Genomic DNA, 27,286 nt, shown 5'->3' on the forward strand with positions numbered 1-27,286 from the left:
TTCACCAGAGCCTCCTCGCCTGCTGGGGTTTAGCAGAACCTAATGCACGTGGAAGAGAGAAGTGCCCCACGCCAGCCCACTCTGCCCCCGTGCCACCTCAGGGGGTGGGGACTGACAGCCATGGGGGAGGCGCACAGTGCTGGGGCACGGCTCTCTCTAGGGACAAAGCCTGCGTCACGGGACGACGGAACGTGTCCCCTCCCCAGCAGCCCCCACACCGCGGAGGGCCTATTTGCTGCCGTGCCTTTACGCGGTACATCACGCCCGCCTTCCAACGAAAACGACAAGGCAAACCCAAAGGCAAAAAGCGCCGTCTGAGACGCAGAGTCGGCTGTGGCAGCGCTGCTGAAACTGGCAAACCCGGGAGCTTCAGAACTGGAGTCAACATGCTACGGGTGCCGTGGGACAGCAGACCGTGCGAGGACAGGTGAGCCACGCAAACAGAGATACACGTGACAGGAAAGAGCCAAAAAGAACCGCTAGCAATCAAAGGCGCGGGAACAGAGATGACGCCAAGAACCCCTCTGACGGGCTCATTCCTAGACCCGGCCGTGGCCGAGGGGACTCGAGCTCGAGGCTGCAGCCGCAGGCATGACCAAAGCTGAAGAGACAACGGGGAGGGAAAGCACAGGGTGTCCAAGAGCCGTCAGGCAGCTGCAGAAGGCGCAGCACACACAGCACGGGAGCCCCACAGAAAGGGGGGCACAGAGCAACCTCTGAAGCAGTAAGGACTGTCCCCAAATTATACACCACATCACAGGTCCAGGAAGCTCCGAGGGCATCAGGCAGAATAAATGCCGAGAAAGCCACCTCGGTGTGGCCACTCCGTGGGGGGCTGACACCAGCGAGTGACTGGCTGGTTTCCCTGCGGCTCCAAGCTCCCTGGGAACCTGGCCTTCAGCCTGGCAGCCCCAGGCAGGGGGGGCGAAGAACCGAACAGGACGTGCTGGGGGCGGAGGGGAGGCAGCTGAGAAAGTCACTGGGAAGGCTGACGTGCTCAAAGATATTTAGGGTTTACTGTTTTTTGTTGCCACCTCTTCAAGAAAACCTGAGTCATGGCCCACGTTACTTTTCAAAACAAGAAACAAAATAACAGAACACTGCAGATGGGAGGCTCTCTCCTCCGAGAAGCCTCCCCGCCCCCTCGTGCTGACACACAGCTCCTCCTGGGCTGGCTCGGGCCTGGGTGCGACATCGGCCATGAGCTCCCCGAGGGCGGACCTGAAGCAAATGTCTCCTCCATACCGGCAGCATCTCAAACAGTGCCGCACAAGTGTCTGGGCTACGTGAAACCGAGAAGCCACCTCACACGGGACTGGCTGGTGGTTTAAGTGCTATCACTCCACTCGGCCAAGAAAAGAAGCGCTTCCAAGACTGAACGGGTATACAGTGAACACACACACTTACCGTCTCAAATGTATTCACGACCATCAAAGGGAGAAAAACACTAAAATAGTCGCCACAATCCTGAAATCGGACAGGCACAGGTCTGGAGATGGTCTGGCAAAGACTTGCTGGGAGGCCATGCTGGTCGAAGTTCACGAACATCTCATACTTCCACTTTAAGACCTCGCTGATGAAGGTGTCAGAGACGGACTGCGACGACAGTGTGTCCGGAGACTGGGAAAAATACTTGCTTTCAAATGGGGGTTTGTAAGCTTGCCTCCTGGGATTACCCGAAGGGAGAAGATTGCACAAACCCCTCACTTCGTCCAGCGGCTCTGGCGACGCCGGGGAAGGGAGAACGTTACCCAAACCCCTCACTTCGCTCAGCGGCTTCGGCGACGCCGGGGAAGGGAGAACGTGGTCCAAACCCTTCACGTCGCTCAGCGGCTTTGGCGACGCTGCAGAGGCCGGCTGTGGCCCTTTCAAAGCAGACTGTCCTCTGTTAGACTTATTTTTTAGAGCTGGAGGTGAACTATTTTCCAAAGACTTGGAGAGCTGAGCAATCCGTGAAGTACTACTCGAGGTAAAAATCTTGGTCGTGGAAGGTCTCAAAGGCCTGGACGCAGAGAGGGGCAGGCCAGGCTTACGGAAGACGCCGTCATCTGCAGCCTGCGTCCCGCAGCGTGCCAGGCCCGTGTCGCCCTGGCCCTTCACAGTCTCGGCGCAGTCTTGGGGCTCATGTTTTGTGTTGCTCAAAGGTCCCGACCGAGGCCGCCGTGCCCAGTCCTCTTCTACCGGAACTCGGTATTTCTCGTGAACCACTTCAATGAGTTTATCGTCATCATCCTGGATTTGTGAACATAATTCCATATCTTCAGGGTCGTGCTGTGTTAAAAAGATATCATCTCCCTCCATATCACTGTCTTCATCAGGAACTGCCTTCTTCAAAGCTGCCACCTCTAGGTGCTGTCTGGTCAGGTCACCTCCCCCCAGAGGGTCCTCTGAAGCAGGGACCGTGATTTCACTTGTTGGTCTTCTTCCACTTAACACTGGAGAACTGCGCTCGTTCGAAAGACAAGTACCAGCAGCCACCGGAGAAACAGCCTGTGCTGTCACGGCTCCCGGTTCCGGAGACACACATTCTGTCGGCTGGTGTCCGCTCCTGTCAGCCATCACCGCGGGGCCTTCTTCCCTTCTGCGGCCTGACCCCCCCGACTCTGGGGTGACCACGTCCGGGTCCTGTGCGGCACGCGGCCCCGCTCTCGCGGTACGAGCGCTTCTATAATCACAGAGCCCTCGTCTGTTCTGTTGAGGCCTCTGTCTTGTCGGCCTTTGAAACTGATGATCTTGACTCACAAGCAGCTTCTTATCTCTCACAGGAAGAGTCTGGGGGGAGATGAGCTTGGTCCTCTTTCGGGTCTCGATCACCCCCACCGCCTTGCCATGGTGACGCAGCTGCTCTATGTACTCTAAGGACTGCTGGGACAGCTCAAACGCCTGGCGACGGCGCTTCTTCAGGCCAAGTTTCTCAACCACTGAAGTTGGTTCAGGACACCGGCGAGTTTTCTTCGGTGGCACTATAAAAGGAGCCGTCCTGCAACTTAAGTAATGTGAACTTTTATTCTGTCCCTTTCCGGTCTCCGAATGTGTTTTCTTTGGAGTTTTAGAAACAGGGGCTCTCCAAACGGGTCTGGAAGAAGCACGAATTGGAGGAGACTTCTTCAGGGAAACTGAGGAGGCTCTCCGAGCACTGGAATTGGGAGATGTCCTTACATCTGTACTTTCAAAATCATTTTCAGGTAGTTCTCTCTCATTAGTATCAGACTGGTCCTCATTTCTGACAGAAGATGAAGGCCTTAAACGATCTTTAGCCATCTGTTTTCCAGATTGTTTTCTCTTAGGTCTTCTGACTTCAATTTCACAGACTTCCTCAACATGACTATTATTTTGTGGTTCTGCAGATTCAATGCCCTCTGTTTCTTCCAGCATAGGATAATCTGTATCATAGCCCCAATCATTTGTGGTATCAGCTATAAGAGTCCAAGATGAATTTTTTTCATCCCCTTGAACTGAAGTCTTACTGTCTGGTTTCTGATCTTGCCAAACTGAAAATACTTCCTGTTGGCTTTCAAACTCAAAAACCTGAGAATCAGTGTCCTCAAGCTGCAAGGGGGAATCTGTCTTCTCTTCTTTCATTAGCTTGCTTTCCACGTTCGGATTAGCCACTGAAGCACATGGCTCTGGACAGTCTTTCTCAGGGCACATTTTACCCTGTTCCATGTGTTCCTCACAATCCAGAGTTCCTTCATTACCATCATCATCAGAATCTGAAATGATAATAACTGCTCCATGGCAGGTTTCCCTGACATTACTTCGATTGGCTCTTAAGCTTCTTTTACCTTTTACTTTTCTTTGTATAGAGGACGAGCTTTCTTGAGCTGAATCTGACGGAAACTCAGTAACACCTGTTTGAGCCATTACGGACAATTTGTGGAGGTCTCTGTCTATCTGAGAATCTGTTAAGATGTCAGACTCAAGACTGATGCTAAGGGCCTGTTCTCTCAAGTTAGGAGAAAAGTAGGCAGCACCCTTGCTAATGTCCTTATGCCTTGATTCAGGTGAACTCACAGGATCTTTGCAGGGAGATGCTCTATGAGTGGAAGTACTGGTGTTCTCAGTGTTAGACGCGGTCGGGTCTCCCTCTGATGTCACAGTGTTGCTGACCGAAGCCCTTTTCCTGTGTTGCTTCTTTATTACATGCAATAACTTCGCACAGATTTCACTTTTCTCTGCCCTCGTTTTCGCTTTTGAGGTTCTGCCAAGGGCACCATCCTGTGAAGAGAAACCCTCCTTTGAGGTGGACACCTTTTCCAGAGGATCAGGATCAGTATCAGGCAACAGACACGTGGACGTAACTTCTCCTTGATCACAACCACCTTCTGGACCATTCCATGAAATACAGTTCTGTGGTGTGTGTGAGGAATTAACTTTTACAGAATCCTCCTTCCTTGTATGCATTTTCAGGTGATCGTGGGCTCGTTCAGTGGAAAGGTTTTTACTACTTTGCTTTAAGCGTGATGCAGCTGAGAGATGGTCCTCTAGTTCCAACCCTTTTATACCCTCTTGCTCATTACCCTCTTCTGTAGTGGTACTTACTTTGCTTAATATACTACTCTGCTGCACTTGACAGTCATCAGCTTTCACTGGTTCTTTAGAACATGTTGGGCTTTCCAGACAGTGCAGGTCTTTTTCACACGTCTTCCCCATTGCTTCACCTTCTTCTTTAGTGTAAGATGCAAGAGGAGTTTTACACGGAGGAGACAGCGCCACCAAAGCAGTATACTGAGGTACTTTGAGTTTAATGTTCCTAATAATTTGCTTTAAACAAGTTTGTAACTCATGGGTTTCCTGACTAGTCAACTGCCAACCCAGAGATAAATTTCCTCGCAGGAATAAGTTGAGTTTATCCCAGAAACGCTTATAAAGAGCCTGCTGCCCAAGTTGATAACCTTCTTTAAGGAGACTTCTAATCAGCTGCACACAAGCAAGTTGGACCGAGTTCGATGGCACCGGATGCAGGGACAGAGACGTCATTGCTGTTCCTTTAGAGCTGCTGCCTGATGACTTTGCGGAGCTCCGCACGAACGCGGTGGTGGGTAGTTTGGCACATTTCACGATGGCCTCGACCCACTGCTGGGAGCTAACCCAGAGCAAATGCAAACATTTTTTACTTCTGTGGAGTTCAATCACTGACACCAAAATTAGTAAAAAAAATTCAGTGACTTTGTCACACATGACAACCGTCTGATTGAGAACGTCCTTGACTTGGGAGTGTAGATGGTGAATAACCTCTACTATGTAAGCCACACCCAGGTCCTTAAGGTCCATGAGGGACTGAACAAAAGGGATGAACCACAGAAACGTGCTGTTGTGAAGACGCATGTCTTGACCAATATCTGACTGAAGCACACTGGCTAATGTTTCCATCTCTTCATACATGTTAGGACAATAATCCGGGCAGATGGCTGATCTCCACCCTGAATCCTGAAACACAAGAAACATTGGCACTCAGACAAAGAAGCACCGCTCCTGGCAGGGTCGGCACACAAGCCGCAACCAAGAAAACAGAAGGCTCGATGTCCTCAGTCTGGTTTACACATACACATACCCCCAAGACACTGAAAACACACGGCTCCATTCTGAGGTTCAGGCTGCACGTAAAGGTAAATTGACAACCCCCTCTTCCCATTAGCTGTCTTTGATTTCTAATCATGTCACTGATCTCCCCTAACCCACAGCTTCCCACCCTTTCCAAGTGCACTTAAAAATTAACCTTCCAACGGGTGCACATTGTAAACTCCGTTACTCCCTCATGCATAACACGTCTGGTTCAACCAGAAAGCCCGCAGGCAGCAGCGGGCTGAGAACACCGACCCAGCGCAAAACGAGCAGCCCGCCCCACTGTGTGACACGCGGCGTTAGAGCACAAAGGCAACCGAAAACGCATCTAGCCTCGCACCATGTTCTGTACCTTTTTGGTCTTTTCAGGGTTATAACCGTATATAAGCTGGCTGCAAGTCACCATATCATCCGTACACGACTCCGGTTCTGACTTGGTCCTTCAATATTAAGAATAAACAGAAATTACAGAAAGAAGAAAAGAGAAAACCACCCATTGTTAAGATACAACAGACCTCCTGATGGAGGTAAATTTAAAACCCTGACACATTAACAGGACTAACCTCACGGAGCTGTTCCGGATATTCTGGATCTCTCTATTGTAGCTCCCGTTGTTGATAATGGTCTGAAACGCCTCAATGGGATCAATAAGCTGACCCCAAACCTTAGATCCCAGGTGATCCAGAATCACCATGAAACAGTGTAATGCTGGCCAGAAAGGATCTTCACTATCATCTGAAATAGAATGGAGTTACCACCAAATTACCAAACAATTAGAAAAGATATTAACTATACTGAGAATTAAACTTTTTTTTTTTTTTTTTGAGAGAGAGAGAGAGAGAAGGGGGATAGGAAGGGAAGAAGAAGGAGAAAAACATCTGCATGAGAGAGAGACATCGGTCAGTTTCCTCTGATACACGCCCCAACCGGGGACCCACCCACAGCCCAGGGACGTGCCCAGACCGGACACGGAACTGACGCCCTCTTGCTTTGCTGCACAGCACCCAACCAACCGAGCCACCCTAGTCAGGGCTGAGGATCTAACACTCTATCTGGGCAGCAACAAAGCTAAAACAAAGCAGCAAGTAACTGAAAGTAACGCACTGCCAGGTACAGGTTTTAAACAGTGGCAAATTTTAAAATTGTTTTTACATTTCTTTCAAGCATTACTCTACGCCTCTGTAAGACATTTTTAAATGGGGAAGGACACATTGACATAGTCCAGGTAAACTCAACTTCCTTGCCATCTGCCAGAGCTGAAACAATCTTTCCTAGTCCATGTCTCCCAGAAGGCCCTTCTTCAATAAAGAACAGAGGTGGAGGAAAGAAAGGGGAAAAAACACTCGGTGGTTACAGATTTACACGAGGCCCACGTCCTCAGACACCCTGGCTCAGCGTGGTGCCGAGGGAAACACCGCTGGCGGAGCAGCGCACACAGCCTTCAGCCGCCCGTCTGGGCCCAGCTCTGCGGGCGTCTCCTTTCACCCAGCGGCAGCAGATCCCGGGACTAAAGGGCTCTGGCCTCCACGCCTCCCCCTCTCCTCTGTCAGACGTGCCGTGGCAAGATCCTGCCCCACTCAAAGACCTTCCACTGCGCCTCGATATCTCATGAGGAAACTCCAAGTCCTTATGAGACCTCCCTCCTCTGCCTCCTCCCAGCTCTGTTGGCCACACTCCCATCGGCGCTCCCTCTCTGCAGCCGGAACAGACAGCCGCTTTCTCTCAAGCAAGAACAATGCCACCCATCAAAGTCCGATGCACCCGAGTCCAGCTCCAAAGCTTCCTCCCACGTCAAATGCTCCCCGGCCACTTACTCGTCTCCAGCACGTCTCTGAGGCAAGCGCTCTGGCCCTCTCCATTACTGTCACGTCACTTAGCCACCCCAGCACCCCCAGCTTTCTTGTCCTCAGGGCTCGACGCTCCTTTATCACACAGTCAGCCCTGCAGACCTCGTCACAGTTTTACTCTCCACGGTAGCCCACACACTGTAAGGTCTTGTCTCATAAGCCATTAAATGAAGGAAAAATGTCATCAGTTAGGTGAAGACAATTAAGAAAAGTTTCAAAGAAGTGTGATATCCTGAAGGTCAGAGGAGCTGGATTAATAGAGAGAACAATATTCCATGTGCAAGGCACAGAAAAAGAATAACTTCTGCAGTAAATGCTGGCAAAAAAAATTAGTAATAACCTTAGAAATAATCAAGCAAAACAAATGTGATTTTTCAAAAAAAGGATAACACTGACATATTTTAGAATCTCCCACAAATGAGTTTATAGCCACACTGATGTTATCTAAAAAGAAGTTAGCATGGGGCCTTCCGTTCATGACGCCTGAGCGGCAGGCCTGCTCTTTGCTGACTCACTCTGTTGTACAGAAGCCAAGATCAGAAACCCTCCCTGATCAGCTTGGTACACCCATGAGCAAAAGGCAGCTGGGGTCCAACATGGACAGCTACAGGCTTTAGACCCCATGTTCTAGGCTCTCTGAGCAGCACCGTCCCAGAGAACTTTCTGTGATGACGGAAACGTTCTCCTCTGCGCTGTTCAATGCGGCAGCCGCACACGCACTTTAACTAGCGGACCCGAGAAACTAAATGTCTGACTTGAAGGTGAACAGCCACCTTGGCTAGCGGTCACCGTCCTGGACAGTGAAGCAACAGAGAACCAAAATTAAATGAAGAACCAGGAAGAAGACATGGAGAGAGGGTAGACCTTCTCCGCAATTTCAACTACCACGTCATCACAAATTTATCTCCTATGGAGTCTAGTCCGGATTCTACCGCTAACAAGGTGTCTCAACACCTAAAAGTAAGGTGCCTTCCTTGGGCTCCCATCTCTTCTATGAAAGTAAGGTGCTGCATTAACTCTGAAGGTCCCTTCTGATTCAGAGTTCTGTGCCTGTGACCTAAACCAAGAAACGTCCGCTTTCTTTCCTCCACACCATACCCCCAATTCTTGCAGGGACCCCCGTGCTGTAAAATCGTGCCATCCTCACGGCACCGCAGAGCACTCAGCAGGCACAAGCGCTTACCCTCCGCCTGCCGCTCCATGGTGTGAAGCACCGACTGCATGAAGTCGTTCTGCCTGTCCGCGCCCAGCAGCAGCGAGTCCATGGCCTGCTCCTCCAAGACGGTCAGCAGCATGCAGATCCCTGCAAGAGCGTCGTGCAGCGCTTCCGTGAGTGGTTAGCTCACATCGTCCCGACGCTGCCTCTGGTTTCATTGGCAGAAGACTAACAAGGCAGAAAGGTGAAGCACAGGACACCCCAGTTCCCTGCACATCGACGCTGATATTTTCACATGCACCTGCTCCTAAGTACCAGAACCTCAGACTGAGGTGAGGATAAAGCAGGCAACACGGTGTGGACTTGGTGAGAAAACAGTTTCTAAGAGGACTACCACAGTCCTTACTTCATCAAATCTAAGACAGCTCCAACTTTAAGATCACCGGATTTCAATTACCAACCACTGCCACGTACGATCCATGACTTTAAGATGTAGAATCAATGAAGGACTATTTTAAGACGTTAAGCCTCTTAAAAACAGGCCAAACTCTACTAGAGAAAACTGCTCAACTAACCGTTTTTACAGCTAATGTTTCAAATAAAAGGTCTATTCGCTATACTTGCAAATGTACGTCTTACACAAATGGTTTCCAGGATAAATGTTTAAAATTAAGGTGTGCGATGGTTATGCCAAGTCACTGACAGAAGAACTGGAACCTGAAATGAGGTATTTAGCGATTGTGATAAGGTTACCCAAAGAAACCAGTCCCTCTGCAAGCTCCCCGCGAGAGCAGTTAGAAAGTCCGACTCACACCCGCGCAGAGGACGGCACTCACCGAGCCAGTAGTTCTTGCGGCTGGCAGTGTCATACATGTGTGCGGGCAGGAGGATCAGTTTACCCTTCTCTAGGACGGAAGAAGTATAAATGTCTGGATCTTCTAAGAGCCCCAACTCGATGACTTTAAAAAGGCACGTCAGCACCTCCTGTAGGTCGTAATAGTCGTCCCGCTCCACCTTCCCCAGGCCCCTGGCTGTCAGGATAGCCCAGCGCCGGACCTGAAAGCATCACACGAGCGTTACGTCGCTCAACAAGTAATTGTCTACACACAGCAAAAGCCTAGTTAAGAGAACAGGATTCCTTACAGATTTTAAAAGACACAAGATACTAATTAACGGGACATGTACACCTTATTTGATCCTGATTTGAATAAACTAACTTAATAAAGCATCTGTCAAATCATCACTTCCATTCATTCAAACACTGGCTAAAAATGACACTGAAAAATCATTTTCGGTGGAGTGACGGTACTGTCCCCCTGCCCAGAGTCCTTGACTTCCAGCCAGGTGGGCGGAGCAGGCAAATGCCACGCTCGCCCCCTCCCACGGCCACGTCAGCGTTACTACTAGGTCATAGGAAGAACCGCCACTCTGTAGAACCACCTGAGCAGAACGCCTAGAATCAAGGACATAAAGACAAGGCCACGCTGAGACTGCAAAAGTAAATAAAGCGTCCTTATCTTCTAGAAACACGTTCTAAAGCATTGTACGGACAAAACGCTCGCGTGTCTCAGGTTTGCTCCAACCAGTCCAAAGGGGAGCACAACACTGACTCTAGGCTGAGAACTGATGAAGCTCCGCGAGGGATACACGGCCTCACTACACCGCGCTACTTTTAGATGTTTGTGCTTCTCCATCAGAGGAGATTTTTCAAAGGGAAGAAAAAACTGAAAACAGGAACCTCAAAAGAAAAACTTAAGCAGCAGGCTCAGTGTCCGGGCTCAGTGCCCCAGAGCGGCTCTCTGCTTCTGTTCCTGCCTCAGGCCTGTCCTGACCCACGTTCCTCTTCGTTTCTAGCACCTGGAAATTGAATTTCCTTCCCTTCCCTTTCCCCTCTACCCCCCACGCCCACTTACAAAAACCCCATCCATTAGCAGAATGACTTTCTCAAACACCGTGGCTAGCACTGCCGTGTGTTCGGAGTGCGGCAGGCGGGTGAGGGAAGCCAGAAAGACCAGGCCTCCCTCACTGGTTCAGGCCAACACACTAAAAAAGTCCAAATCATTCTCTTACTTGTCTTCTAAGCTAAAGCAGCACCCGTCCGAAGTAGCCCGACAAGTATTTTAAACAAAACCCGCATCGGAACCTCGATCACACCCCCTGCACGGGCGGACGTGACAGGCGCCCCTGCCGCCGCGCCCCACACTCACCATCTCATTGGGGTGGACCAGAAACAAATAGATCCCGGGCTGTTTCTCAAAAACCTGAAAGGAGCAATTTGCTTGTTCCATCCGACAAAGCGCTTCAACACACAACTCGTCTAAAGAGAAAAAGTAAGGCAGTAAGCATACGACATAACTTTTATCAGCTTATTGAGACTCCCGAAATCTGGCTCCCTCGGTTGTTGGTAAGTAAATGAAAACTCGTTCCTTGGCAACGTAGGAAGACTGGGCACGTACCATGGTGTGGCTCCTGTGACTTACTGACTTCACTAGATTACTTATCTTTTCGTTTTTTCCTCTTGGCATAATTAGCGCCAAAGGTATCTCCTTAGAATATACTCAACAGATCCAATTCCAGTCGCATTTTACATTTTGCTTCATGTAAACTTTATTTGGTATTGGAGTGATAGTCAGCTGCCACCCTCCCTAGGTGGCTCAGTTGGTTGGAGCGTCACTACACAGACCAGACGGCTGCAGGTTTGAGTCCCGGTCAGGGTACATATTAAGCCTGCAGGTTCCATCCCCAGTTGGGGCGTGCAAGGCGGCAGCCAATCAATGTTATTCACATCGATGTTTCTCTCCCTGCCCTCCACCCACCTTCCTCCCTCTCTCAAATCAATGCAAATCTCCTCGGTGAGGATTTAAAAACCAAACCAAAACAAAACAGGAAAGTCTGCTTCCTTCCCCCACCTCCAGCCCCCCAATGGCTATTCTGTCCGACTCTCACTTACTGAAGAATGCATTTCCCCCACTGGTCTGAAATGCCACCACCACCAAACACTAAACCCCCCAAATATACCTGGTTGACTTCTGGACACTACACTGCTCCACTATGTTTCCTATTACTTCATGGAAAATTCTTCCATTACTCTTTCAAAAGTGTCCTCAATAGACCCACATTTACCCTATCAGATGAATCAACTTTAGTCTGTTAACCTTCAAAGAATAATGTTAAGTTACAGGGGTTGCCTTTGGAGAGGAGGGACTAATGACTCAAAAGCATGAGGGGAACCCTGGCTGGGTAGGTCAGTTGGCAATAAATAAATAAATAAATAAATGCAATAAATAAAATACCACAGAGAAGCACAAGGGCCGCTCCCGGGCTATCAGCACTGTTTATAGTGTCCAAAATAGTGTGTTTACTTCGTCAAAACACATCAAGCTTATTTACTTTTCTGAACAGAGCATTCTTTAATAAATATTTGAAAAATGACCTGTCAGAATTTTAAAATCTATTTTTAACGTATTTAAACAAATCTTTGAACCCACTCCCCAGTTTACGGAAAGCCCAGAGGACAGAGACACAAGGGAGGTGACATCGCGAGCCGGGAAAACCCAGAAGGCCCGCCGTGCCTCAGGGCGACTGCGTGGTCTCCGCAAGCCGCCCCGGGAAAGAAACCAAAACAGACGGGAACGGCACCGACAAAGCGGCGTGTGCACACATGCGCGCGAGCGCTCTCTTCTGGAAGGGACGGCCCGACTGGGCTCTCGTTCACACAAACCAGCCAAGAAACGTATTTTACGTCTTCTGGGGAAACGTGAACACAGACCAGGTAGTAAATGCCTGGAAGGTGTCACTTTGTCAGATGTGATAGATCAGGAAGTGTCTTCACTTCTAAAGGCAACTGAGAAGCGCAAACAACAATGACCGAAATCTCAGCGGCCGGCACGTGCCGGGCCACAGCGAGGGACGAAAATGACCGCAGCCCCGCGGGTCTCCGCCAGGCGTGACTGCCTCTCCCCAGCCCTGCCCCCACCTCCCAAGGGGCGTCCTCCTGCAACACCTGGCAACGGTCTGGGTGTCACAGCTCGGGCAGGGGGAAGGCAGGGCACTACGGCATCTAGAGGCCAGAGGCCAGGGATGCTGGTCCACGTCCTGCAGTGAACAGGACGGTCCCCACAACAAACAACTATCCAGTCTGAAACGTCAGTAGTGTCTAGGTTGAAAAACACACAAAAATAAAAATTAACTGAATGGCAAGATGAATAAAATACATAATGAGGCAAATACAGCAAGATGTTAGCAACTGTGGAATCTGACCTACGTGTGCTCACTGTACAATTAACCTTCTTTACGTGTGGAAACTTGGATCGCAACATGCTGGGAAACACATTGTAAGTATCCTAATTACATGTTTAACAAACAGCTTTGCATACAGATAAGCCTAAATTCTTACAATTCCCGAAACAACAAACCTGATCTAACTCACAGAACCCCCAGATACTCACTGACGCGCTCGTGTAAAAGCAGGTAAGGGTATTTCAGGATCTCAAGCAAAGGAACGCGAAGCTTGTTCTCAAAGTCCTGGCCAGCGCAGTCGAACAGCTGCACCTCCCCGCTGTTGTCCACTATATACAGCTCATCATCATCTTCGATCTCGGCACTCATGGACTTTTCAAAGTGGCTGATGAGACGTAAGGTTTCTAATTCCCATAAAACCTGCAGGAAAAGAAGAAGGGGGAGCGTGTTTCCTATCTTATCAACAAAATACGCTGGACGTGATGACCTTTCTAAACAACTTTCACTAAGCATGAAAATCCAGAAATTTAAAGAGACCTCACGTATTAGATTTATCTGAAGAAAAGAGTCATGAACCACAGCCACACGCATGAGATACCTATGAGCACACAGGGCACCGGGTTTACACGCTGCTCGGGCAGAGCTGCACCATGAATACCTCAACCTTCCTATCAACTCTAAATGAGAAGATGGAGCTTCTTGGTCAAAGCCAAGAACAAGGCCTTCTCTGCTCCCCCTTCTATGTTCTAGCCATCAGTACCTACCTTAAAACATTATCTTTAGCATAAAGACATCAGTTAGCTTCCTAACTAGTAAACTCTGTAAATGCAAAAGTTTTCTTAACAGATCCATAACTCATCACCTCCTCCTCCTTCCACGTTAGTTCTGTGGTCTGTGTTCTGTTCTTCATCACATAAATGTAATAAGCCAAACATTCAAAGCTACATATTTAAACTCGTATGTTTAACTCCGGTTACTATGACTGGAAAATATGCTGGCCTTTATATGTTTTTAAAAAATAGAGAAACAAACCAATATAAGAAATTAACCCAAGCCATCAGACACATGAATTTATACCACTGTCAAACACACTGATATAAACACATGAACCAACCCCCATCGCTTCAGTTCATAAAATTGTTTTATGACTAAACGTGAGACGTCATAAAATTCTGCTTTAGGTTTCAATTCAATCGGTCAGTGACCACTGACTCAGCACCTCCTACCGAGAAAGAGTGAATGAGGTGCTACTGGCCTTGCCAGGTTCAAGGGCTCCCCGTCTGCCCCCCCACCCCACCCCCCGCAACTGAGCCCTGCAAACAGCCCCACCTGACACGACCCACCTCGTGCAGCAGGGGCAGCGCGTCCCGGGCCCGGTGGTACTCAATCACGCACTCCAGGCAGTAGCAGAGGTCCTCGTCCGCGGTCTGGAACTCCCGGGAGTGCGCCCGGGAGCGCGCCCTGGACGCGTAGCGCCGCAGGTAGTCGACCGCGGAGCCGCTGGCTGGGGTACACCAGCAGCAGGTGCTCATCTTGTACCTGCGTCCAGGGAAGAAGCGGAGAATGAGTAAAACACACGACGCTTCGGCCCATTCTGTGTGAAGAACGGCACACTTCCTACTGACACCCCTCAGCCTCACCTTAAGATGCGCCTCCACCATTTCCAGAAACGTCTTCTAGCCAGCTTGACAGTTACTGACTACACTCAAAGCTGAGACCACTAACAAAAGCGCTTTGACACATGGAAGATAAAACGGAAGCACTTCGTTAGTCATGAACGCCGTCAGGCAGCACACGGGTGTTCTACAGAAGCAGCGCAGGGCTACGTAACATTGGGGGCAGCTACTCTGAGACAGAACTATCGGTGTTTCCAAAGAACGGGCTTCGACCCACCTCCTGCGGGAGGGGCGAAAGCTCAGGAATATTTTGCATTCCCAAAAACCACATGCCAGAAATCCCTGGAAACACAAAAAACCATGAATACTAATCCACACCAATAACAATAACCCGTATAAAGAAGGGTTGTTCGTTTAGAAAGCGTGTTTGCACTCGAAGCTGCCGCAGTGAGCTGCTGCCCATAACTCAGTGCCCACCCTGCACTGTAAGACTTAACGATGCTAACCTGCGAAGTCTGATAGTTTTTAACTGTCTCCAACCTGTTGTTCTTATAATACCATCAGAGCCTCTACCACCCAAACTCAAGTGAAAAGGCTGGATCAAATACTTCTCCAAATATTAGCAGTCTAAACGAGAGCAAAGTAGCAAGACTGTACCAGGAAACCCCCCGAACCGAATGTGTCCAAGGTCTGAATGAAGGTCGGAAGCAGGTTTATCAGAACTGCAGATGGCATGAAACTGAGATCGGCAAATCGGATGGAAGCCAAAATCAGGAAAGACCTCCAACTCTAATGAGGCGCAATAAAAATAAGCTAGGACCTCCATCTGTATGCCTAACTAAATGCACATGAAAGCAAACAGGCCTTGGCTGGTGTGGCTCAGTGGACTGAGCACCGGCTGTGAACCAAAGGGTCGCTGGTTGGACTCCTAGTCAGGGCACGTGTCTAGGCTGCAGGCCAGGTCTCCTCTCTCTAAAAAGAAAATCTTTTTTAAAAATCGCTCAACCAGGATGTTCAGAGGACTGCTGGGTTGGTAAATACATTTAAATGGCAGGATGACGGTGCACCCAAATCCGAGGGGGAAAAGGAGCCCCTGCGCTTGGGACCCTTCCAGCCCTTGCCTTCTGCACCTCTTCATCCTGCTGCTTATCTGCAGCCTTAAAAGGAAACAGGAGGGACACCGCCAGGAAGCAGGGTGCAGGGGCTAAACAAAAGGCAAATGTCTGCATTAAAATAAGGAAGTAAATGGGGCCGGGGACAGGAGACAACCCTTCCTTTCAGAGGAGTTCCAAATACACCGAGAGTCCCCGTTGCAGGAGGCGGCCCTCAGTCCCGCCTCCTTGCATGCAGGCCAGACTTGGTGAACCACCGCCACCGGAGGGAGCTGGAAAGGAAAACACAGTGACTGCACAGTGGAGACACCTGACAAACACAGCCTTAACCAGGGGATCAAGGTTCACAGCACCTGTGAGAGTCACACTCATAACCCCTGACCTCAGGGCCCGAGGAGGCAGCTTCAGCTCTGTATTACGGCCCTCCGAAACCCGGGACCCCTCTACTCCTGAGAAGATCATCAGAAACACCCGAAGTGTTGTCTAAACAGCTACCAGCCAGTCTGAAGCAAGAAGAAAACCACCACCCAAGGGAGCAAAGCAAGTATTCTTTCATATGACGCTAGTAACTGATTGAGAATTGGGTCAGGAGATCTCCCAACAAACCTCATCTTGAGAAACGACCTTAAGTATCCAGGGAGTGTAAATTATCAGCCTAACAGGGAAAAAAAGTAACAAAGCCAAGTATAAACCAACCCAGCGCACCTCGGCAACTTGGCAGACCTACTCCTGCGCTCCCGTCAGGGTGACGGCCCCCCCAAGGCATGAAACCCCTGAGCCCCACTCTCTCTACGGATCAAGCCCAGGTACACACCCAGCACACTGAGATCTGTAACACATCACTCGTACTAAAACGTACACACACAGCACACCAAGATCTCTAACCCATGACCAGCATTAAAATTCATGGACAATCCATGGGAAAGAAATGTCTAAAATGTTTCCTTTCAGGGAGCAAGAAGGGACAACTGAAAATGTGGGTACAGAAACGTGGCAGTGGGAGGGGCCTGCGTGGGCATTACCCTAAAGCTCAGAGTGCAGGGTCTCTGTTGACATTTGACAGAAATTACATTTTACTGCTGAGGCGTCTGTCACATTATGCCACTTCTCCAAAATAAACTGATTTTTAAAAAAATCCTTACTTTCTTCTTACTCCCATGGTTAAAGACTTATACATACACACATAAGTATGATCAAATACGTATGTTTGTCTTATGAACTGATTTTTTTCAATTTATTAAATGTGAACTGTTTACTTTCTTCATACTCCTGAAAAGAATTTAGGGCAGCTTTCAACAGTAAAGTACTAGATATAGAAAAGATTTAAAAAGAGCAAGCAATTCAAACTTATTTAAAAACTTAATTTCACTAAGTCCGAAATTAGGAGCTTCCTGAAAGGCAAAGCAAAGAGAACAGGATGATGCACACAGCCCTCATTTGAAAAACAGAAAGTGTGCTCGTTCAGCTGTGCGTCCTGCCCTTTCCTGACACTAATTTTAATTCATTACATTTTATTAATGCCTGCCTTGCACGAGGGCGCTGCAAACTAGGGACTACCAAGTAACAGACTGAACAGTATTAGCTTTTGCAGACTATAAAATTACTTTATTCAAAGAATAGCTTCTTTTTCCTGAAAGGCCACTTTCACGATACTAAACAGAAACTATTTTTTTTCCGGTGATCTAATTCAACGTGGGGAGTGAACTCACACCTAAGAATAGAAAGTGAAACTTCTTGGAGAATTCTCAAACATCAATTACTTTGAACATGACTTGGCAGATAAAAGATTGCAGTCAACTGAGACTTTGAAAAAAAATGCTAGGATCCAAGTAAAATAATAACTTTAATGTATACAACCTGTTAACAGAGCAGTTAGCAAGAAAAACCTTTCATTAAGAAAACTACAGCCCTGGCCAGTATGGCTCAGTTGGTTACTGTGTCATCCCATAACCAAAGGGTTGTGGGTTCGATTCCTAGTCAGGGCACCTACCTAGGTTGCAGGTTTGATCACCGATCTGGGCATGTGCAATCGCAGTCTGGGTGTGTGCAAGGGGCAAAAAAATCAATGTTTCTCTCTCTCCCTTCCTCTCTCTCTAAAAGCAATGAAAAAATGTGCTTGGGTGAGGATAAAAAAAATAAATAAAATTATGGAGTCTGCTTTTTATCACTTAAGAGAGCTAGGCTACTTCCACACTCAAAAGCAAGACTAAGTTTTCTCAAAGTAGATGGAAGTTCCTCCCACGTACAGATCAACGCCATGGACTCTACAATACACAGAGAACGGCGCTGTAGGGCTCACCCACAACAGCAGCGTGCTCCCGTGAGTCCTCTCGAATGGCCGTGTGTGTAGGGTTAGGTCCCCAGATCTAAAGTCCTCACTGGCCTAACTGAGCCCAACAAATTCTGAATAGGGTGTATTGTAATTTTCCTTTTAAGGGAAAATTACTGGAGATGACTATGAATCCTGTTACGTTTCTGCCCAACTCAGTTCTTCCGGAGGTCAGTTTTGTTAATTCCATCAGATTTTAACGGCTTGGAACCATTACTGAACCACAGAGGGGGCTGTCCAGGGAATCCTCAAGCTGCAGAACAGAAGAACTAAGGATCGAGAAGAGTTCATTTTATCAATGTCTATTCTGTGCAAGGGAACTGATGTGTCCATCACGCACGGTGCTCCACCAGAGGTACAGCCGTAACTTTCCCTCCACTTAGCCTGGAGATACCATTTTTCAATATTAGCGAGAAACTTCAAATAACAGTCACCTTCTTCTATCCCTGCCAGCTAAACCTCTTGAGGAAAATAATGCAGTCACTCGCCCAGCTCCTTCCCACTCTGGCTCTGCCCTTACGCTCCCTGTTGCCACAGCAGCCCTTCGTAACCTCTGTCCTATCAAATCCAGCGGGCACATTACCATTTCTAATGTGGGGAAGAAAGGAAAATGCTTGTCATGCACACCTTACTAAGACCACACACACACACCGCTGTCTTTTCAGTTCCTCTTCGCTTTTGCCCCTGTAAACGCCCAAGTTCCCAAAGGTGGTCCCCGGGACTCTCCCCTCCCCCTTTAATGTCCTCTTTCTGGGTGACCCAGTTCCAACCAGTGCTTCCATACTGCTGTTCTCAAGCTTCCCGAACACTGAGGACGCGGGTCAAGCTCAAAGCGACGCTCAGCTCCATCTCAGCTCCTCCGAAGCGAGCGCCGAGCCCAGAAGCCCACAAAGGTACCTGTGCCACCCAGCTGCGCAGGGGTCCCGCCGCCCGGCAGGCCCCTCCAAGGGACGCCAGCCAGGCGACAAGGAGCCCCTCCCTGTACCTGCGGCACCGCCCCCCCTTCCGGGTCGGAGCAGAGCCCTGGGAACGGCCGCCTCTCCCCCTCGGCCCCCACCCACCCTCACTCTCCCCCAGACCGTCTGGGCCCTGGTTTAATACTGCGCATTTCCACTGCTTGTTGGGGTTACAGGGGGAGTCTGGGGGGGGGGGTTCCTGCCTCTTGCTTTGCTCCACCACCAACTCCTCCTCCACACCGCGGCCCAAGGGCAGAGGAAACGATGGGACTGGGAAAGCGCAGCCGCCCCCAGCCCGGGACGGGACGCACACTGCCCCCCGCACACCTGCTCTCCCTGGGGGCTCCGAGGGGGTCGGGATTCCCTGCCTTTGGGACACCGCCCGGGGCGCCCACCCTTCACCCTCTGCGGTTCTCATCACCGAAGGTGCACCAGACTCACCAAGGAAACGTTTGAAAACGCAGATGAGACGCTACTGATGAAACCCCCATTCAGTTTTACACCGACCTCCACCAGTGACTCCGACAGAACCACCCACGGCCGGCCGCTGGCGCCTGCGCCCCCCGCCCCGCCCGCCCGAGTTCGGGGACCTGCTTCCGCGTCATCCCAGGCTCCCGGGGCCCCCGCCCTGCGCGGCCCGGCCGGGGGCGCTACGCCTCCCACCAGCGCCGGCTCTGCAGGGCCGGGACCCCCTCTGCATAGCCAGCCCCACCTCCTCCCGCTGGGCACGCGGCCCGCGACCGAAAACACGGCTTCCACGTCCTAGACGTCCGCTCACGGAACAATTACCTGGGCCACCGGCGCGCGGAGACGCGATCCTCAGGCTCGAGCCGCGGGCGTCGGCAGGGCCCGCACCCCCACGTGCCGCGCTCGGGCTCCACGAGGACTCCTGAAACGGGGAGAGAACACCACGCCGATGAGGCCGGTTCACACCCTTACCCGAAGCCCGCGTCGGTCCCATCGGGCAGAACAGATGTTCCCACTTGGGGAAAAGGCCCAGCTCACGGCCGTCGCGCCGCCCCCGCGAGCAGCCGCAGCTGCGGGGCCCGGGACGGCAGCGCCCAGCGCGGCCCCGCCCCCCGCCCCCCGCCCCGCCTCCCGCCGGGCTGCCTCCGGGCCGCGCCAGCCTTGGGCACATGGGGGGCGGGGGCTGTCGGCGCCCCTCGCCTTCGGGCGGAGCAGGGAGGGCTCCGGCGGCCATCCGGGGGAGGCACTCCCTCCCACGGGAGACCGCGAAGCAGGAGGAAGACAGGCGTCGAGAGCGCCAACACTTCCTGGAGCGAGACCGCCCCACCCCGCACAACGCGCTGAGCTCACACGATACGGCGCGGGGTGTCCCAGCGCCCAGGACCCCGGTGACCAGGAGGCGCCGGGGGACGAGCCCCCAGACACTACCGGGGTGCTCCGGCCCGCAGCGCCGCGCCCCTCCCCCACCCTCACGCCGGCCCTCACGCACCGCGGCGGGTATTCCGCGTGGCCCCACGCGCCCCCGCCGCCCACGCCCTCACGTGCGCAGCCTCGAGCCCGCCGCTGCCCTTACCCAGCCAGGCCCCCGCGCCGCTAGCCCGGCTCCATGCCTCTGCCCCACAGCCGGCCGACGGCGGAAGTGCAGGGCCGCAGCCCGCCGCCCCGCCCACGGGCGCCGCGAGCCCAGGTCCTGCCCCTGCGCGCCGGCAGCCGCCCGCAGGCCCCGCCCCGCCCCGCGTTTGTTTTGGTGCGCAGAGGGGCGGGGCGTGGGAAGAGAGGCGCGGGAGCTCCGCGAGGAAGCCGAGCACCTGGCTCCGTCACTTCCGGGACACCCGGCGCACCAATCAGGAGGGCCCTCGCCTGGGGGCGGGCGTGGCGGCCGCAGAGCGGGCTTCCGCCCCGTGGGGGCCGCGGCCCACCACCCCGCCGAGCGGACTTAAGCCCCTACCTTTCTGCCTGTGTCGCTCTGTCCCGTCCTGTTGTCAGCGCCTCGGGTGTTTCCGGAGAGCGCGTTACGGATTGCGGAGCAATTGTTTCCCTTTTTAGACTTCCCTTAAAGACCTAACACACATGCAATCAACATGTAATGGGAGGGCGAGACCCTGGCATTACAGAAAAGGGATACGTTACGTATTGCAACTTGGAGGAGCAGCTGCGCTGGGTAAGCCGAGGAAAGGGCCCAGTAAGTGGTAAAGGCAGACGACACGGACGGTCACAGTGAAACCGCGCCGGAAAGCGCCCCGCCCCCGCTTTTCTTTAACGCCTCCTGACTTCGATGATACGACGCCACCATGAGCTCCCTCTAACGGAGGAGCCATAAGGCCAGCGAGCTGCGAACACTGACCACCGCTGCAAGGGACAGGGGGCGCCGAGAAGGGCCCGACGCAGCGGGCGACACGGCGCCTTCGCGGGAGACTGGCGCTGAGCGAGCCCAGAGCGCGCAAGTCTCTAGGGACCGAAGGTTCCAGCGAGGGGGCGTGGCCCGCGCGACCGTTATGGTAATTAGCCGGCCGGCCGCTGACGTTAGAGCGCGTGCTGGGAACCGTTACTCCCCGCGCTTCCGGGGCTTTCCGCCCTGCGGGTCAGGGGTGGCCACGTGCCGCTCAGGTGTTCAAATATGGAAGTTACAGAACGGTTTCGAACCATACCGCGTTATAAATTCTACATGCAGCCTTTAAAAAATACTTTTATGTGAAACTTTTAAAAATACAGACCTGGATAACTATCGAAAATAAACTTGTTTTTCTAAAAGAGATAAGGTGGCAAAAGTCACTTGAATTTCTGCTTCCCTGAGATAACCATTTTAATGTATATCCCTGCAGATTTCACTGCATACGTTATTGAAGTGGATATAGGGGGAAGGGTGTACAAGGAGAACACATGGTGATGGAATAAATACAATAAAAATAAATTTAAAATATATAAAGTAGGTATGAAAGAATATTATAAAATGCCACGTTGCTCACCGCAGAATAAGAAATAATATTACCCTGAACACTGAACAGAGGGACTTCACTAGACCCAGTAGCTTGGGCTAGAGACCTATGAAAACGACTTAACTTCCTATAAAATGAGAAAAAAGTAAAATTTTAGGTTGAAAAATCTTTTAATATTCAACAACATATTTGTGTTTATAACAATATGGTCATAAAATATGGTTTGTGATATTTTTAAGGCGGAATGTGCCCATGAAGGCAAAAAGTGTCGAGGTCCCACTAAAGTTCTAATTTAGTCTTGCCTCTGAGCCTTATGTGGTCTTTATAATTTTACCTTATTTATTTTTATTTTATTTTTAATTTATTTATTTGTTTGTTTATTTCTAGAGAGAGGGGAGAGGAGAAAGAAAGGGAAAGAAGCATCACTGTGTGGTTGCCTCTCACTCGCGCCCCCAACTGGGGACCTGACGTGCACCCTACTCATGTGCCCTGACTGGGAATCGAACCAGCGACAATGGGTTCACAGGCCGATGCTCAATCCACTGAGCCACAGCAGCCAGGGCCTAATTTTACCATATTTATTTTTAAGCTGTAATCAATATATAAAGTTTTACATGCTTTTTAACCTTACAAAATTATACTGAATGTATTTTTCAGCAAATTACTTTTTACACTCAACACTGTGTTCCAAGATTGATCCAGGGTACAGTCAGGAGCTGTGGAGCCCAAAGCTTAAGCAATTTTAGGGTTTTTTTAAAATACTGGAATGAAATTTATAATTACAAAATTGGGAATAAAATTAATATTTATTTGGAATGAATGGCACAAATTACAATTTTTAATGGAAAAACCTACAAATATAAAAAAATCTAGGAAAAAATAACAATAGATAAGCTGCAAACACAACTCTATGAAAGTTACATATTTTGGCTTCATAAACTTTACCTCAACAATAAGGTTGAAGACTGTGGGGGACAGACAGACATGGGGAGATGTAGGAAGCAGACAGGCTTGGTTTAAAAAACCCTGACCACTGCGCGGAGCCGCCCCCAGCTGGGCCCTTAGCCGCAGGCTGTCTCCCAGGCCTGCTCTGAGTCCCACCCTCCGGGGGAATTTAAAGATAGAAGTCCAAAGTGGCTTTTAGGGAACAGGGAACCTGCTCTGTTTTTCTCTGTACAGCCTCAAATCCTTGTCAGTAAAATGTGAAGAACAGAATGATTAAGTAAGAGGAAGTGCTTTTGACCTTGTGTAAATTACCTGGATGTTTCAACCCTGTATTGATCTGCACTTCCCTTTCACTCCCTACCATTTGGGGAAGGGCTGCATGTTTTCCTTAAGTACTTCCGCGTGTGGAAAGTGGATAAAAACCCTGGCTCATAAAGAAACGGGGGCGATTTTCCTCTAGAGAAAACCCCCTCCCTGCCTTCCTCAGATGGAGAGTGTCTGAGTAGTTTCTTCATCCACTCCGAGGGACCCAGAGTCTCTCTCAGAAGATCATTTTCTGCAGAGAACACAAAGATTATTCAGTCTTTTCTATAGCAAGGTTGGTGACATTATATTAAGAGTGTATAAAAGTTTCCCTCAAATTAATGAGTTTTTTTTATCATGTCATGTAAATTTTTACAAATGAGCTGTAAGATTTTAAAGCACCTAAAGTTTCTGATGTTGTGACCAAACCTAAAGTTAGAATTGATGGCATCTTATTAGTAGATGTTGTCATTTTTAGATCCATTTTGTGAATTTATATGTCAGTATTTTGTCAAAATTGTAGTACTTTTTCCAGTTTGATCACTCCTCACCATTATTTTGATTATCAACAATCCAAAAGCCTATTACTCATTATTTCTATTTGAATTGGATCTCTTCTAATGAATTACTGAGTTTTTTGTTATAATTTCTATTGATTCCATCATCATTCACTCTTGCTTCACATTCCATTAATTTTTTTGTCAATGTTATATAATTTATATCAATTATATACAATAAAATACCCAGATATTAAGTGTATGGTTTGAGGTTTTAACAACTTCTTAATTTCATGTAACCATCTTCAATCAAGATATGAAATCTTTTATTCATCCCAGAAAGTGCCTTTAGACCACTAGGCATTAAATCCTCTTCTCCACACCTACCGGATAGAACTGCTGGGCTGATAGAAATCAGCACACAGTACACATCATGTACTGTGTCTTCTTTTGTTCAACATGAAGTGTATGACGTTCATAGATGTTGTTGCATGTATCAGCAACGCATTTTTATTGGGAAGTAGGATATCATTAAATAAGCATACCACAATTCTGTTTTTCACTCACCTGCTGGATATTGGGTAGTTCCAAGTTTCCTATCATACTATTATGAATAAAGCTATTATGAACATTCCTGTGTAAGTCTCTTAATGGATGTATGTTTTCATTAACTTGGATAGAAATCCAGGAGTGGAATTTCCGGATTACAGTAAATGTGTATTTAACATTATGAGGATTTACAACCCACTTTCCAAAGTCTTAGGTTCAGTAAGAGCCTCAAAAACCTGCACCCAATAAGTTGATTAGCAGGAAGTAAAAACCACAAACAATGACTATTGAGCAGTCCAGTGAAAAGTTCCTCAAATCTTGCAAAACACCAGCAGGAGGTAGAAAATTTTTTACTCCTTTATTCTATTCTTCTCCCCAGCAACATGCCCAATAAATCACCAAGTGCCTTCTCCCCAGCATCGTCGTCGTCGTCGTCGGCAGCCGTCCGTCTCGAGAGACGATGGCGTAGCTTCCTGAGAGTCTATCTGCACCGCCGAGAATGGCTGTGCAGTCCGACTCGGGAGTGACAATCCCTGCCGCACTTGGTACAGGTGAAGGCAGATGGCCGTTGTTGCTGCTGTTGACGCTGCTTCCGCCTCGATCTTTTCTGGGCCACCTCCTCGTTGCGCGCAGCCTCTGCGCGTGACGTACCTTGCCTGACCGCGAGCCTCCAGGCTAGGTGGTCGTCTGCTTGAACTTCCCATGTGTTGAGATTGATGGAGCATTGTGTCATGTCCTTTTTGCAGATGTCTTTGAACCGCAGTTTTGGGCGCCCTCTCATCCTCTTGCCTTCTGCTAGCTCGCCGTAGAGGAGGTCTTTGGGGATACGGCCTGCATCCATTCTTTTGACATGGCCGAGCCACCTGAGGCGTCTCTCGCTAAGAACTGCATGCAAACTGCTCATATTGGCTTGCTTCAGCACCTCGGTGTTGGGGACCTTATCCTGCCAGGCGACATGCAGGACGCGTCGCAGGCACCTCATGTGGAAGCTGTTGAGTTTCCTTTCGTGCCTTGCGTAGGTGGTCCACGTCTCGCTGCCATAGAGGAGAGTGCTGAGTACGCAGGCTTGGTAGATGCGCAGTCTGGTTTTCTCAGTGAGGCTGGAATTGTTCCACGCTCGCCGGTTCAGTCTGGCCATAACTGTGGCTGCCCTGGCGATTCTCCGGTTGACCTCCAAGTCGACTGACAGAGAGCTCGAGATGGTGGACCCGAGGTAAGTGAAGTCGTTGACAACCTCCAGGGTGTACCCGTCGATGGTGATGCATGGGGGAGTCCCCGTGCCTTGAGCTATAACATTCGTCTTCGTCAGGCTGATGGCTAGTCCGAACTCCTTGCATGCGTGGGAAAGGCAAGTGACTAGCTGCTGGAGTCCCTCTTCGGAGTGTGATGTCAAAGCTGCGTCGTCTTTATCGACCTTACGAAGGCGTTTGATCTGGTCAGTCGAAGCGGTCTCTTCAGCTTGCTACGGAAGATTGGCCGTCCACCACATCTGCTTGCTGTGGTCATGTCCTTTCACGACAACATGCACAGCACGGTGTCCTACAACGGCGCAACCTCTGAGGCCTTCCCAGTCAGCAGCGGAGTAAAGCAGGGCTGCGTCCTCGCGCCTACGCTGTTCGGAATCTTCTTCTCCATGCTCCTCCAATACGCCTTTAAGGACTGCAGCGAGGGTGTCTTCATTCACACCAGATCCGATGGCAAGCTCTACAACCTGGCCCGTCTACGAGCCAAGAACAAAGTCAAAGAGGTGCTCATCCGTGAGATGCTCTTCGCCGACGACGCAGCTTTGACATCTCCCCAGCAACATACCCAAGAAATCACCAAGTGCCTCGTTGTTCCCACCATTGTTCCTGCCATTACCCCCAGGCCTGACCAATCACTAGGCACCCCGATACCCTGTTCCAGTCATCCTCCATCCCTCCCTTTAAAACCTTGTCAGCCTGTACGCCCACTGCTGTTCTCTCCTTTGAGACAGCCGGGCAGGTTCCTCTTAATAAATCTCGCATCTCAGCTTCCTTGGTTTCAGTTTTTACTGTTTCTAACACAAAGTGACTTTGCCATCTTATATTTCTATAAGCAACATACAAGACTGCTGTTTGCTCCCCAACCTTGTCAACACTTGCCATTGCGAATCTTTTATTTTTATTTTTTAGGCCAGTCAAATTTAGTAGTGGGGGGTTGTATACCAACTTTGCGAATCTTTTAACCTTCAGTCGTCCCAGTGGGTTAAAAGTGTACCTCGTCTGGTGTCCTTGATAGCTAATGCTGTACAACATCTTGTTATGTGTTTATTGGGAATTGGTATATTGTTGGAGACCCCCGACCCGCAGAGATCTGCTGGTGTCGCGGATGAAATGAAGACTTCCCAGGCAGCTTGTGCTGGGGGGGGGAGGCCGGCACACGTCTGAGGGACAAATGTCTCCCTCCCAGGTCTTTCATTGATGTCATCAGCTTAAGGGCACATAGCACGCAGGTAAAGCTCATCACCCAATGCTAAACAGTGCTGCTTACAGAAAGCAGATGTCGTTCATGGGTCACAATGGAAGGGCCGCTGAGCTCTCCCTCTGGTCAGGGTGTGCTGGACACAGACTTCAGAGGCCGTAGCAGAGGGAGGGTGCGTTCATTCCGAGTTCCAGTTAGAACCTCTGCTGCTGGTACGATAAAGCGACCAAGGGAAAAATAAGCAAGGGAAGGTCGTACAGAATCTTTGTAGACACTATGACGTAGACAGAACAGCACCCCCAAATGCAGGGGGAAACCATTTCACGGGTCTTAAACAGGGTGGGGACGGGAGCGATTCTGCAGCAGTGGGGCACACAGGTTGGGGAAGGGCTGATGTGTCATCAGGGAGATCCGTGCAGTCCAGACACAGAGGGACGGTGCCTGAGGTCCTGGAGGGTGACAGGGAGGCAGAGAGAACCCAGGTGAGCTCGTGGCGGCCGAACGGGTGGGCTTTGCTAATGGGCGGGACACGGCAGGACCGGGCAGAGGACAGCGACAAGGCTGCGTGACTCCTAGGTTTCTGACTCAACCAAGTGAAAGTGCCACCACAGGCAGAGGCGAGAAAGCCTGGGGGCGGGTGACAAATTTTCAGTTGTGTGGGCGACAAAAATGTTGTTTGTAACATGTTAAAACTGACACATAAGACATCTCACTGTGACGGCAAGTAGGCAGATGAGTTTTTTAGCCTGGAGTTCGGGGGAGAACCTGACCTATAACTACCCGTTTGGGAGCCATCAGTCGGCAGGCACATGTTGTTTCAAGTCAGC

The 27,286-nt window shown here is 50.1% G+C and overlaps 1 protein-coding gene across 1 annotated transcript in view; it reads right to left on the minus strand.

The window, feature by feature from the left end:
- SETX (senataxin) overlaps nucleotides 1–20,408 on the minus strand; it is a 51,544-nt gene extending 31,136 nt beyond the window's left edge. Inside the window, exons 1-10 of the mRNA XM_090274932.1 lie at nucleotides 20,361–20,408; nucleotides 19,610–19,709; nucleotides 14,151–14,346; nucleotides 13,017–13,227; nucleotides 10,776–10,885; nucleotides 9,405–9,624; nucleotides 8,596–8,715; nucleotides 6,129–6,300; nucleotides 5,918–6,005; nucleotides 1,408–5,430 (exon numbers count right to left, since the gene is read on the minus strand). Coding sequence (XP_090131058.1) covers nucleotides 1,408–5,430; nucleotides 5,918–6,005; nucleotides 6,129–6,300; nucleotides 8,596–8,715; nucleotides 9,405–9,624; nucleotides 10,776–10,885; nucleotides 13,017–13,227; nucleotides 14,151–14,339 — 5,133 coding nt within the window. The 5' untranslated portion in view covers nucleotides 14,340–14,346; nucleotides 19,610–19,709; nucleotides 20,361–20,408. The remainder of the gene's footprint in view (nucleotides 1–1,407; nucleotides 5,431–5,917; nucleotides 6,006–6,128; nucleotides 6,301–8,595; nucleotides 8,716–9,404; nucleotides 9,625–10,775; nucleotides 10,886–13,016; nucleotides 13,228–14,150; nucleotides 14,347–19,609; nucleotides 19,710–20,360) is intronic.
- Nucleotides 20,409–27,286: the final 6,878 nt, after the last annotated feature.

The sequence above is a fragment of the Furipterus horrens genome, unplaced genomic scaffold (assembly GCF_987537825.1).
Source record: "Furipterus horrens unplaced genomic scaffold, mFurHor1.1.pri manual_scaffold_4, whole genome shotgun sequence".
Taxonomy (NCBI): domain Eukaryota; kingdom Metazoa; phylum Chordata; class Mammalia; order Chiroptera; family Furipteridae; genus Furipterus; species Furipterus horrens.